General features: G+C 40.7%; 1 protein-coding gene across 3 annotated transcripts in view; it reads left to right on the forward strand.

Moving 5' to 3' along the window:
- The window catches only part of TXNDC11 (thioredoxin domain containing 11), a 115,843-nt gene that overhangs the window by 17,997 nt on the left and 83,500 nt on the right, over positions 1-14,346 (forward strand). For 2 of the 3 annotated variants that reach the window (XM_032779647.2, XM_032779645.2), the window contains exon 4: positions 669-798. The exons of the other annotated variant lie outside the window; for it this stretch is intronic. In XM_032779647.2, coding sequence (XP_032635538.2) covers positions 669-798 — 130 coding nt within the window. The remainder of the gene's footprint in view (positions 1-668; positions 799-14,346) is intronic. 3 annotated transcript variants of the gene reach the window in all.

Raw genomic sequence — 14,346 nt, forward strand, 5'->3', positions numbered from 1 at the left:
CTACACTTTATGCTTTTAATTTGATTTTATATACTACACCTAACTTTCTTTTGATTGATTTATTTCATTGTGCAGTGTGGTGTTAAATCTAATCAGATGGCAGTTAACAGATTCCCACCTGTGAAAGCCTACTTCATTCTTGCATCATTCATGTGTGATGGAGTAGCAGTATTTGCACCTGTCTAGTTTAATTCTTTCTTGTTTTCTTTTTTAATCCTCAAGGATTTTTTAAATCTATATCTTTGCATTGTGTGTCTATTGAAGTGTATGGACAAAGCAGAACGGCCTATCACTTCACATGCTAATTAGACCATTTTGTAATTTTTGCCTGTCTTTTATCACCTATTTTTTTAATCAGACTCAGAGGTTGTCTTAATTCCCAGATCCTTGCTATCACACACAATCATAGACTCTTTATCGGAGTCTCTATTATTTCAGTAGGTAAATTCTTAATGGGTCTCCCTTCTAGTCACTTAACACTGATACTCTATCAGTTACAGAAGTTACTCTTAATCAGCAGTAGGAACATCCTCTGCACTCTAGGGACTGAGCATGGTGTCTGTGTATTACTCGCAGCCTCTGCCATCCCAACCAGGGACTCCATTGTTAATTTAGTGGTCGCAGCTTAACCTTCAAATCTTAATGTATTATTATTTTTTTGGTACTAGTTTTGGACCAATTGAATACAAAGGCCCTATGAGTGCTGTTTATATTGAAAAGTTTGTTCGCCGGGTGATGACACCACTACTCTACATCTCGTCTCGATCAAAATTACTAGATTTCCTCTCAAATTATGAGGTACTTGTCTCTCTTGTCTAGTTTTACCATTTGTGGTTCTGAAAGAGTTTGATTTGTTTCAGGATTAAATCTGACCTTCTCCAAATCAGTAGGTTCTTTCAGGGTCTCAGAAACCTGCAGTGCATCTCAAGTATTTTTACAATTACAACACATGTGAAATGACAGACCAATAATACCAGTTTTTAATACACTGACTACATATTTCCTGCATTATACGAATTTCAATGTTTCCCTAGTTTATAATTATTAATTTGTTTTATAGTAGTGTCTAGAGACCAAGAATGTGACTCCTCTATGTCAGGTGTTGTATAGTTTTTGCCCCAAAGGATTTACAGTTTAAGCTTGGAATGCAGTCAAAGGATGAATTATAGAATTAATGTTTAAAATAAAAGTCAAAGTAATATTACAAATTTCTAATGAATGAGAATATCAGTCAAGTAAAAGCTCACATTAAATCAAATGAATAACTGGCTTCTAGAGACAAACAAATTCGATAACCTGTATTTGTTTGTAGTATAACGTCACACTCTTAATCCACATCAAGAGATGTTGCATTGTGTTTGACTAGCTTTCAGTTTCTGGTGTGTACTTTCACTGTGGCAGTGCCCAAAATGAGGTAGGTTGCTTTCCATTAAAATATGGTCCCTGCTTTGAAGAGTGTGCAATCTAAAAAGAGAGACAAATGAAGGCCAGGGAAAAGAGATATACATGCAAGCAAAGTTGTCTGGGTGATGATTGGCACATGTCATTTTAGTTGCATTTTTTTGTTTCTGTATATGGAAAGATTGTGGAAGAGACGAGGATTGATAAATAGAGCATAGATTAGATGTGCATAGGAATAGGAGGAATGATGGACAGCAGGGAAGTCTGAGACTAAGTGTGGGGAGAAAGAGGAAAATGGAGATGGGAAAATAGCGGGTGGGATAGTTTAGATGGGGTGGGGAGCATGGTGGCCAGAAAGTAAGGTCCTAATGCGAAGGGGGTTTGGTCAGAGAGAAGCAAGAGCAAAAAACAGTCAACAAAATGTGAAATTTGACTAATTCAAATTTGAAGTTTCCAATGAGATCAGGAGACGGAGGGGTAAGAAGTCCGTGCTAATGCTGCTGTTCCTCCTCTGAATTGCTCTGAAGTGCTTCTGACTAATGTGGAGCCCTCATATGTTTGTTGTGTGTGTGCTGCCACAAAATGGGAGCTCCCCTCTCTATTGCAGCTGCCACCTTAGTCTCTCTTGCTCCTAGCAGGATCCAGTTCTTGACTAATAAAAGGCTCCTTGTCCCTGCTGTCCATCCTTGTCTCAGCAAGTACTTGAGGTGTGGCTTAATCTTGTGGCCATGATGTCTATCTTCCCTTACTACCAGCCCACCATTATGGTCAGTGGATTACAGTAAAAGTTAGGGCTACATTCTCTTCTCAGTCCATAGTGAAATGTCATAGGGAAGTTTTGCAGAGATCAGGGTAGTATGTGGCTTTTATCTAGTAAGTAAACTTTTAGTTATCGTTATTTCTATCTGTTCAGTTCCTTATTGTCACATTTGGTACCCCTGAGTGGGGAAAATGTATTCCCCTTTTAGGATTATGACTACTTCTGCCATTTGATTATCTTCTTTCCCCATTCTCCTTTTTTTAGTTTCTTTCCCTTTCTCTTCTTGTGTTTCCTTTTGCCTTCCCTTATTTTCTTCTCTGCAGCGACATTTTCCACACTATTTGGGTTTTGCTCCCACAGATGGTCAACAATGAAATGTTTAATGTGGACAGTAACGTTTCAGTGAGTTTTAGCACTTGTCTCAATGAAATTAATGGCTGATGGGGATTCACAACTCTCATCCTCATTTTTTCAAGTAGTCCATTGATTCAGGTGAACATGATAGCTTCTGTTACACTTGGTTCATGTTTGGAAGATTTTCTTCACAACCATGAGGGCAAGAGGTTTTTTTTTTTTTTAAATTAAATCTTAAATTATTAACATACCTCTGGTTTCAAGTTTCAGATTTCAGTACGATCAATAAGGATCAAATCCAGTCAGAATTCCTTTAATCACATCAAGTAGTCTCTGAACAATTGAATACCTTACCCCTTATTCAGGCCAGACTCTAACTGAAGATAATAAAAGATTGTCCTATGTAGTGAATATGAGAACAGTCCCGAAGAGCTTGGAAGACCATGACATCAATGTATATTGTACATTCAATATGGGTTGGGGGAGGAGAAAATAATGTGGACTAGTACTTTTGACAAGTAGATCTCCAAAATGACAAATTGTGAGAAGTGGTACCTCTTGTGCATACTTTCTTTTATATGGCCATTATGTCTGCGCAACTGAATAACATACCTTCCAAGATGTGATAATGTACTCTGGTTGGGTCTTGCTGTCTCTGAAAACAGTTCTCAAAGAGAAAGGTATGGATTAAAAGTGGAACAGTGATGCATGGAAGCGTGTGTGTGTGTGTGTGTATATTTTCTGGGAAAGATAGTTTTGCCAGAGTCACTTACATCTACAAAAGGAATTAAATTTAGAGTTCAACCTACCCTCTTTCCTTAACTCACTCTGTTCTACTTAGGCCTTTCAGGGGAGTGCCAAAAGGTTGGATGCAGCTATATATATTGTCTGTTCAGTGTTGCAATACTTCTTTTTCTCGCTGCTATGGGGTTAGTTTGTGATTGCTTGAGGACTGCTTTATTTTGTTTGTTTTTTGCTGAATTTCCTTGTTTTATTAATTTAAATCCAACTTTTTATACATTTAATTTATTGTAGTCATGTGGTTTAACACAGTGGTTCTCAATCTTTACAGTCTACTATACCCCTTCTAGGAATCTGATTTGCCTTGCGTACCCCTGAGTGTCATCTCACTTAAAAACTACTTGCTTTCAAAATCAGACATAAAAATATAAAACTGTCACCGCACACTATTACTGAAAAATTGCTTACTTTCTCATTTTACCATATAATTATAAAATAAATCCACTGGAATATAAATACAGTACTTTCATTTCAATTTATAGTATATAGAGCAGTATAAACAAGTCATTGTCTGTATGAAAATTTAGTTTGTGCTGACTTCGCTAGTGCTTTTTATATAGCCTGATGTAAAATGAGGCAAATATCTAGATGAGTTGATGTACCCCAGAAGACCTCTGTTTACCCCCAAGAGTATGTGTACCTCTGGTTGAGAACCACTGGTTTACCATATCTCATCTAATATTAAGGACAGGAAGACTTCATGATTTAACAGTCTTTATAATGTAGTAGCATCAGAAATGGATAGAGATTGTCAGTTAAGCCAGTGCTAGTGTAACGCACACACCACCTGGGTGTGGTGTTCTGTCCCATCTAGTGGCACCAAGACCACTTAGGCCTGGTCTACACTACGCGTTTATACCGATTTTAGCAGCGTTAAACCAATTTAACACTGCACCCGTCCACACAACGAGACCCTTCATATTGATATAAAGGGCTCTTTAAACTGGCTTCTGTACTTCTCCCCGACGAGAGGAGTAGCGCTGAAATCGGTATTACCATATTGGATTAGGGTTAGTGTGGCCGCAAATTGACGGTATTGGCTCCGGGGCGGTAATCACACAACGTGGCAAAACATTGTGACCGCTCTGGAATCAGCAATGCCGAATCAGATGCCACGGCCCAGGTAGACAGAAAGCCCCCACGAACTTTTGAAATTTCATTTCCTGTTGCCCAAGCGTGGAGCTGTGATCACAGGGGTGGCAATAGCGCTCCCAAACCAAAAAGAGCTCCCCCAGCATGGACCGTACGGGAGATACTGGGAGCTCTGATTGCTATATGGGCAGGGCAAATCTGTGTTCTAACTCAGGAGCTTTCCGTTTCCAGAAGACGAAATGGCAAAGCATTTGAAAAAATCCTTAGAGCAGAGGCCACGGGCAAGGGACTAAGCATACGTGCTGCCATGAAAAGCGAACGGAAAGAAAGACATAAATGGGACGTTCATGGAGGAAGGGAGAGGGGATCCCTAAGAAACAAAAAAAAACAACAACCGCCCTTCTCCCCTGAGGATCCGCTATCGCCACAGTCCCCCCCCGGCAGTCGTCCGAAAAGCATTTATCATTTGCTGAGCTCTCAAAATGCCTGTAGGGTCAAACAATTTGTCGGCGCTGGGTGGTTCAGGGTTAGCTTTGTAGGTTTACCCCCCCCGCCACCCCCCCCCCCGCCCCCCCCCCCCCACCCCCCCGCCCCCCCGTGAAAGAAAAGGGAAAAAAATGCGTTTTCTTGACTTTTTTATATGTAGCCTTATGATCTACTGCTGCTGCTGGGGGGGGCGGGCGGTAGCCACGGTGGTTGGGCGCGCAATGAAAGCAGCACCCTCTCCCTCCCCTCCCCTCCTCGGTGGGCAGCAGATGTAAAATATGACGCTTATCGCATTCATATCATCAGCCGATGAGTCTCCTGTGCCTCAAGGTGAGGTCACGCGGGGGGTGCCTGGTAAATAATAGGAATGGACTCCTGGTCATTCCCAGGTTAGATGGTACAGGAACGGCTGGTAAACCCGTCTTCATCATAGGAATTTGGTCGTGTGCTGAGCTCCATAAGCCCCCTCTTTCATTGTGTAAGAAAAAGATTCTGTACTGCCTGGACTATCATAGCATGGGATGCTGGGGCTCCCCTTTTCCCTTTCTCTCATCCCGTTTAATGTTCTGGCCTGACTATCATAGCAGCTGGAGGGCTGCCTCTTCATTTTATCTCAGTCACAGTCAGGTGTTTTCTTATTCTCATTCCTTCATTTTTATTTCATCAAACAAATGATGGGGGGACACTACAGTGAGAGCTCAGGAGGGTTGGGGAGCAGGGAAGCAATGAGTGGGCTTGTTGCAGGGGCACCCCTAGAATGGCATGCAGCTCATTGATTCTGCGGGAATCTGACACAGCGGGCGCGGCTGTGCTTCTGGTTAGCAACTGGTTCTCTAGCACACTTGCCCCATATTCTAGGCAGAACTGATTCTATTTTGAGATAAACCATAAAGGAGGGAATGGGGTCTTTGCGCCCCTGCCGCCATCAGCCGGGGGCACCCATGACAGCAGCAGAGGTACGAACGACTGATTACCGTCATCTCATTGCCATTGACAATGGCATGGCAGACGGTACAGAACAACTGATAACCGTCTCTGCATCTTGCAAAGGCAAATGAATGCTGCTGTGTAGTGCTACAGTACCCACCTCTGTAGCGCATCCAGTAACATATGGTGGCAGTGACAAAAGGCAAAACGGGCTCAATGGTTGCCATGCTATGGCGCGTTGCAGGGCAATCCAGGGAAAAAGGGCGTGAAATGGTTGTCTGCCGTTGCTTTCACGGAGGAAGGAATGAGTGACAACATTTACCCGGAATCACTGTGAACCTGTTTTTGCACCATCATGCGTTGGGTTCTCAACCCAGAATTCCAATGGGCGGGGGGACTGCAGAAATGTGGGATAGCTCACAGTTGGAACGCTCCGGAAATCCGACGCTAGCCTTGGTACATGGACGCACGCCGCCGAATTAATGTGCTTAGTGTGGCCGCGTGCACTCGACTTTATACAATCTGTTTTACAAAACCGGTTTATGTAAAATCGGAATAATCCTGTAGTGTAGACATACCCTTAGAGAGAGTTAAATGAGTCTGCTCTACAGCCTTAGCTCATGCAATAGAGGGTCATGCACTAAGTTCCAAAGCCCCCAGGTTCAATCCCACACGACGACCAGGGTCTGTTGGCGTTACAAGTGGGGGTTTGTCTGGGATTTGAACTTGGAAGTCTCTGAAGCTCGGGACGCACTTCCTCAGCTAGGGGAAGTATGTAACCCACACACCTCCTTGGTGTGATGTTCTGTCCCATCTGGTGCCACCAAGACCACTTAGAGAGAGAAAATGAGTCTGTTACACTAGCTGCTGTGCATGCATACTAGCAAGAGCTTTCCTTTTTTTCTCTGAGACGTCTTCCTTTTTGGTTAATGAAAGTGATGTAGTACATTCTTGAGGACTGTTGTCATAACTATATAACTAGCAGTTTTTCACAAATATACATCATGAGATATTAAATATGTTTAAAGTGAAGCGAACCTGTCAGTAGTATATATTACAAAGGTAGATAAAGCAGTTGCATTTCTTTCATGCAAACATGTAATTTCATAGCTACTTGACTGATTAAGAAGTGTATCTCTGTTTGTGATGTTTGATTCTTCTATTGCTTTTTGGGGTTACAACTGGCAAACTTTGTCTTCTAGGTGAGGGCATCCAACATCCTCTTAAGAATACCTCTAAATTGGTAAGGTTTGATAAACATATGTAATAATCTTTCTAGAAACAAAATGGGCACTTGAATTCTAGGATACTGATAGATGCTCTTAAAATTGGGCTGTATTTAAAAAATCACTTATTCTATTGAGATATCATTTGTGATCATTTCTCTGAAACATCAAAGCAGCTTCAGGTAGCCATTGCTTATATCAAAATGCAAGGTTGTACCAAATGTACTCCAAAGTTCAGACAAATTATTTGACAATTGTATTTAGGTGGAGAACAATTTTCTGTTTTGCAATCTGGTATGTTTAAGAATGATTTCTGGGGAAGGATCTTCAGCTGGGTGAGTTGAAATTGTATTTTGAACAATGTTATATCTTCAAAACAAAGAATGATGCAACTTGAAACACGAGGCAAACAAGTTTCATAGTGGTAGCCGTATTAGTCTGTATCAGCAAAAAGAACAAGGAGTACTTGTGGCACCTTAAGCAGGAGTCCCCAGCGTGGTGCCCGTGGGTGCCATAGCGCCCGCGGGGACATCTAAATGTACCCATGTCCTGCAGTTGAGCATCCAGAAATTCGGCGGCATTTCGGCGGATGCTCAACTGCCACCACGGTCCTTCGTCTGGCACCTGCCAGACGAAAAGGTTGGGGACCACTGCCTTGGAGACTAACAAATCTTTTGAGCATAAGCTTTTGTGGGCTAAAGCCCACTTCATCAGATGCATACAGTGGAAAATACAGTAGGAAGATATATATGCATCTGATGAAGTGGGCTTTAGTTCATGAAAGCTTATGATCAAATAAATTTGTTAGTCTCTAAGGTGCCACAAGTACCCCTTGTTCTTCAAGCAAACAAAGACGTTTGGATTACTTCTGATTTGTGGCACCAGGAGATGTCATGAGGAAGAGCCCAAAGCCTGAGAAGGACAGTGAATAGGAGGAGGGTCTATAGGATGTCTAGGTCCCATATTGTTTAAGGGATTATACATCAGGAAATAAGACCCTCATCTTGTAAAGGGATTGCTACAAGCAGATCCACATGTTGACATGAATTCCTTTGCAGAATCTAGGTTTATAATTTATGGGTTGGTCTAAATGGCAGCCACTGCCAGACATGCAAGGTGGGCATAAGATATTTTCTAATGGTCACCTCTGGTAGCAGACATGCTGTGACATTCTGCACTGGCTGCAAGACATAGGGTTGCATTGTGACAGCCCAGAATAGGGGGAATTGCAGTAGTTAAACTGAAATGACGAAGCCTTGGGTGGCATTGGTGAGACTGAACTTTTGTGGCAAATTCTTTTCTTCTGTTCTGACAGATATGTTAGTTGCACTTTGTGAAGGATTATTTTCCTTCTAAAAGGACAAACTGCTGTTTTTGAGCTTCAGTTATTGTATACACGCAGATTCTTATTTGTCTTCCTCTTTTTTTGAACGTTTTATTTACAGCTTTAAGCAGTAAAAATGATAATGCCACAGTGAGAAATGTACATTGATTTTAGCAGACATAGTCTATATAAATGAATGGGGCTATTCTTTTAACTTTTAAAAGATGATTTATCTTGACTTTTGATTGTGATGACTGAAAAATATTTAAAGAGTTTTTATTTAAAAAGCTTTTCCCCCGTTCTCTCTTTTTTTAAAAATTTTTTAGGGCTAATATCGTTCTAGACTTTTATATTCATGCCTAGCAGTGTTGCTTTGTGGTTTGAGCAAATAAGTGATCGTCAGGAGTTACTGACTTGTATTCCTGTTTCTGCCCCTGATTTGCTGTGTGACCATGGGCAACTCTTTTCCTCAATTCTGTCATTTTGAAATGGATAGTAATTTTTACCTACCTCCTTATGGCTTCTGGGATTTAATTAATATATGTAAGGTGCTTTGATATTGTCCAATGGAAGAAGCCATAGAAATACAAAGTATTCTTTTTAAAATAATAATATTCAGCAGTTAAACATCATTTATATTTTCAGTGCACATTCAAACTCTTTTTCTCTCCCACTCTTCTATGTCCTTACAAAGTCAGCAACGTTTGTTTTACATCTGGCACATTCTCACATTCTGTTTTTATAGGACAGTCTCTTATATCAGAGAAAACAAATCCTTGTTGGTTCCAGCATAAAGGGGACTAAAAAATAGGTCTACTTTGTCTTCCTGCCCTCACTCATTTATGACTAAATGAATGTTCTCCAAGCTTATGTCAGCTGTCCCGTGACTCCTGCTGGTACTATGGACAACTGTATTATGGTAAAGAAGAGGAAGAGGGGGAAATATCAGCCAACTCCAGAAACCAGAGCACCAGTGAGATTGAAGCTGCCAGCCACAAGTGGGAGAGGCAAGAGTAGAGAAGAAGGGAATTGGGCAGCTATGTCATAAGTCTAGGTAGTGAGGAGAGAAAAGGACCCAATGGCTGGGCAGCATTTGCAGTGGAGAGGAAACCCAGAAAGAAAGGAAGTGTCCAGGAAAGGAGAGGATGAGAGAGGAACAGATCAATTAGGAGGGGAAGATAGGTTTAAAAGCAAAAGCAGACAGTGTGATTCAAATTTTGCCACATTAAAGAGCGGTAAAATATATATAATTATTTTTCTAAAATTGCTTTTCCATGTAAGCCCAGGGACAATGTACAGCTGTGGATGGGAGAGGATGTGATCCCTGAAATAATTTCTGAATTATGATGATGTTCACTGTGAAAAAATTGGAGAATCTCTGTTCTGAGGCATAGGTGTTTTGAATTGAAGAACAGGAAACATGAGCAGATTTCTATGGACTTCCTCTCCAACAGTGCATTATTTTTTTGGCTAGCCTCTGGTGTTGACCCTCATCTTTTACATGCTAAAATGATAATATCTTATAATAAGAAGAAACCAAATATTTATCATGACTGATCAGCAGTCATTTTGATTTTCAGCTTTTTATAGATAGAACAAAACCCTACAGTATGTACATTGTGATTTTGTGTGTTTGGACCAGGGGAGAGGTCTGTGAAAAGACAGTTTGCTGTGAATTATTCTTGTAGTCATTTCACTGATCTTATTTTTGGGATTCTTTGTTTATGAGAGACATAGGAAAATCTCAGAATACCATTTGGTTTCTTAGAATATTTAAACTATTTCTGAGCAGAATACTTCTATTTTTTCTTATTGTTTCAGGGGACACATTTTGTACGGGACTGAAGTGATATATTTGGGGAAATTAGCAATTCATATTTACAAGTGTCCCTATTCTTCCTCAGACATTTACACAGACAAAAAGTACATCAGAAGTGATACATTAAATGTACAAAACATTTTTGATCATGTCAGAAAGGATGTAGAGAATTTTGATCAACATTTGACTTCATTTTGACATCTCATTTATCTATTTCTATTTCTTAGAATTATTGATAAGTAGAATGTTTCAAATCCTGTAATCTATGTGAAATTTAAGATGAAAATAGCAAATTGATGGGAAAGTGACACAGTACTGTATAACAAAAATAGATTAGTAAAGATATTAATAGACTGCAAAGCTATACTTAATGCCACAAGAGGGCCACAAACCCTGTGATAAAATACCTGGTTGAAAAATGTATTATTTTCTAGATTTGAAAGTGCTGATTCTTCTCTCCTTAACACTAGTATAGAACTCTGTTGAAGGCAGCAGTGAATGTACACCATTGTAAAAATGGTATGAGATCAGAACTGGAATTGCTTGAGAGATGCAGGAAAAATTGCAGAATAGTGTTTGGGGTTTTAGACAACTGCCTCCCCCTTCCAAAAAAGATTTAAATCACTTCAGGAGTAAGATATACTGCTTCTAAGAAAGCTCTGGGTCTGTGTCCAGACTGCCTGTGTTTTTTGAGTTAGAACATCTAACAGTTATTTTAACAAAATTTTAATCTCTGACTCAGTTCTTCAGCTGTTTAACCAGATTATTCAGGAGCAACATCCTCCATCTGAGGTGCTTAAGGAGCAGATTTTTTCCTTCAGCAGTGTCACGTGAGAGGCCTAACTGGCCAAAGAAGAGTAAACAAAAGACACAAAGGTGCACAGCATGCTTGCCCTCTCCACATCTAAGGGAGACCTAGCTGGAAGGAGCTCTTCATAACACCAGCTCCCCCTTTTGCTCCAGCTCCTGGAAAACACCTCCTGATCAGTGCAAGTTGAATGGGTCATTGTTCACCAGCTGGCTCTCATCTCTGCTACAGCAGTGCCCAGCTTGAGAGCAGTGGTAAGGGAACAATCTCCATCGTAGCCTGTGTCTGTCTAGGGAAAATTGAACTATCCACTTCAGGAATTAGTCAGAATTCTCCCTCCTTTTCCTTTCTGCCACGCTAGGTCACTAGCAGGGAGATGTTCGCACTGGACTACTCAGCTGGCTGTACACAAAGGAAAGTAGAAAGCCTTCATTTCTGTGAAGCTACCTCACCTCAGTCCTCAGTTCCTTCCTTAACTTTTAAGAACCTTAGCTGATATAGGACATATAGTGCTTATCATTGGTGATTCTGGGCCCAAAAGATAAGTTTCCTATTTAAAGTGTTCCTCTCCTTAAGAACAATGAGGAGTCTAGTGGCACCATAAAGACTACAAGGTTTATTTGGGCATAAGGTTTCATGGGTAAAAAAAACCATTTCTTCAGATGCATTGAATGAAAATTACAATGAGGTTTTTTACCCATGAAAGCTTATGCCCAAATAAATCTGTTAGTCTTTAAGATGTCACCGGAGTCCTTGTTATTTTTGTGGATACAGACTGACATGGCTACCCCCTGATACTCCTTTCCTTAAGATGCACCGCTCTTCTCCTGAGGGTGCTCCTGAACAGTGCTTAGGAACTTCTACCTGAATGGACAAAACAGGGCTTGCTCTCTCTCTTCCCATCCCTCTAATACTGCCACCTATCTCTGGTTCTTGCTTCAGGCCTTAAGAAGAAGGATAAATTCAGCCAGAGTGGTGCTAAGTGTCTTTGCATATGTCTACGCTTTGACCTGGGACAGCTCAAGAGACACGAGCTCTGATCATGCTAGTGTGCTAAAAATAGAGTGTAGCTAGGGCAGTATGAGGGGTTAGCGGTCCTGAGTATCTGCCTAGCATCTTGGATGGTAAATTCTCGGGGTGGCTAGCCCCTGGCGCCACTGTGGCTATCCTCTATTTTCAGCATGCTAGCTTGATCACAGCTAGTGTGGGTATGTCCGCTCTAGATGAGAATCTGACCCTGGAGCTCGAAGTGTACACACATCTTTTGATTTTACTAGTCCCAGAAAAGTGAGGTAATCCCTGGTGACTCTGTCTCCCTTTCTCAAGAAGGGAGAAAGAAAGCATCCTTCATCAGACAGCAGTATAGATCCTGTCACTGCTCTAGTGCTGAAGAGAAAAGACCAAGACCATGGAGACATACTTCTTCCTCCCAATGAGATTGGGGGCAGATGGGTGTAAAATAGTCCAAGCAGCAGGACAAAACCAGATTGGAAAAAATCCAGAAGCCTTGAAACAGTCCTCATTCCCCAGTTCTTCCTCATTCACAGAAGAAGGGGAACTTTCAGAATTAGAACCAGCCAGTTTCAGAAGAGAGAGAGAAATCAAGAGAGTTCCAAAGCGAACTGTCCATTTTACACCACACTAAAAAGAGAATTGAGAGCCCAGGGTAATTCAACCTCTCAAAAAACCCAGAAGAACAAATCTAGTAAAATAAGGCAAAATGAAGAGAAAACATTTCCCAGGATCTTCTAAGTAGCAGCTGTGTATCCCCCTTCATTTGACCCTTCCCAGAATCAGTGAGTGTGTAATCCATGAATCCCAGAAGTGACAGAGATCCAGAACTTGTTACACACTTCAAAAGAATGTCAGACTTCATCTTTCTTCCCAAAGTGGGAGCAGTGTGACTTCTTTTGTTTAAAGATACAGCCATACCTCCAGGTAACTTCCTTTGTCAAACTATTGGAAAAAGGCTCAAAGCTAGTTTAAGATTTTGTTTTGAAGCCTCCTTTGTGCCTCTTTGATTATCTGTAGCTTCTGAGTACTTTTCCAGAACCATTCTTGTCTTGATGGAGGATGTAGTTTGTTGGTAATATCTCACAATCAGTTGCTATGGAGGATCGCAAACTTCATGTAGAAAAGAAAGATAGAACATATTTTAGTAAAACTGTGATATTTTATAATCCATATTTGAATAATTTATCATGCAGAGACAAGAAAATCAAAGCCACCTTACGAAGTATCTCACTGGTTGCTTCTCTTGCAGTGGATACTTCTCTCAACTGTTTACATTTCATAGTTCCAGCGATGGTGGGCAATATTGTAGTAAGTTGAAATATGTGCCTGGGCTCTTAAAGTATATCTTTTTTGAGATGGGGGCAACCAGAACTGCATGCAGTATTCAAGGTGTGCATGTACCACGGATTTATATAGTGGCATTATGATATTTTCTGTCTTTTATTATCTATCCCTTTCCTGATGGTTCCTAACACTGTTAGCTTTTTGGCGGCTGCTGCACATTGGGCAAGTGTTTTCAGAAAACTATCCACAATGACTCCGAGATCTTTTAGCTAATTTAGACCCCATCATTTTGTATGTATCATTGGGACTGTGTTTTCCAATGTGCATTACTTTGCATTTATCAACACTGAATTTCATCTGCCATTTTCTCACCCAGTCATCCAGTTTTGTGAGACCGCTTTGTAACTCTTCACAGTTTGCTTTACCAGTCATGGGCCTTGTTTGAGTAGAGACTGTCAGGCATGCCAAGTTGTCTAGTGTGGGGTTGTATGCTTGTGTGAGAGAGGGAGAGTATGTGTGATTTAGACAAACGTCTGTGTATTTGGGACTTGGACAAGACTACTGAACTCATTTTCAGCTGTACTTTAAGGCAGAATTTGAAAAGTGATAAATTTATTTCACTAGGAGAAGTGAATGCAGAGAAATCTTCTTGCATCATAGGACAGTGAAAGGAACAGTGAAAGGATAACCATCCACACTTACAACAAATAAAATTCAGTATTTCATGTTAATGTTAGCAAGTTGCATTTAGGGTTCATTTTTAAAAGGTAGCTTTTAAACCTACTTTCTAGCTCTTTGTTCAGATAGCAGTGCAGTTATCAAGAAAATGAAGTGTGAATAAGAGTCCAACACCTGAGCTCCAGCTCTGGGACAGTTCCTCCTGATCAGTGCAAGTTGAGTGTATGATGAATTACTTGTTTTATCTGCAAATGCAAATATAAATGGTTCAAGGAAGGCTGTCTTACATTCTGATCTGTCTGCTAAAGTGTTTAAGTTCTAAGAATCACTGTTGTACCCCTACACTATTATTGCATCTTGAAAGTCTACAAA

Source organism: Chelonoidis abingdonii, chromosome 9, assembly GCF_003597395.2.
Source record: "Chelonoidis abingdonii isolate Lonesome George chromosome 9, CheloAbing_2.0, whole genome shotgun sequence".
NCBI lineage: Eukaryota > Metazoa > Chordata > Testudines > Testudinidae > Chelonoidis > Chelonoidis abingdonii.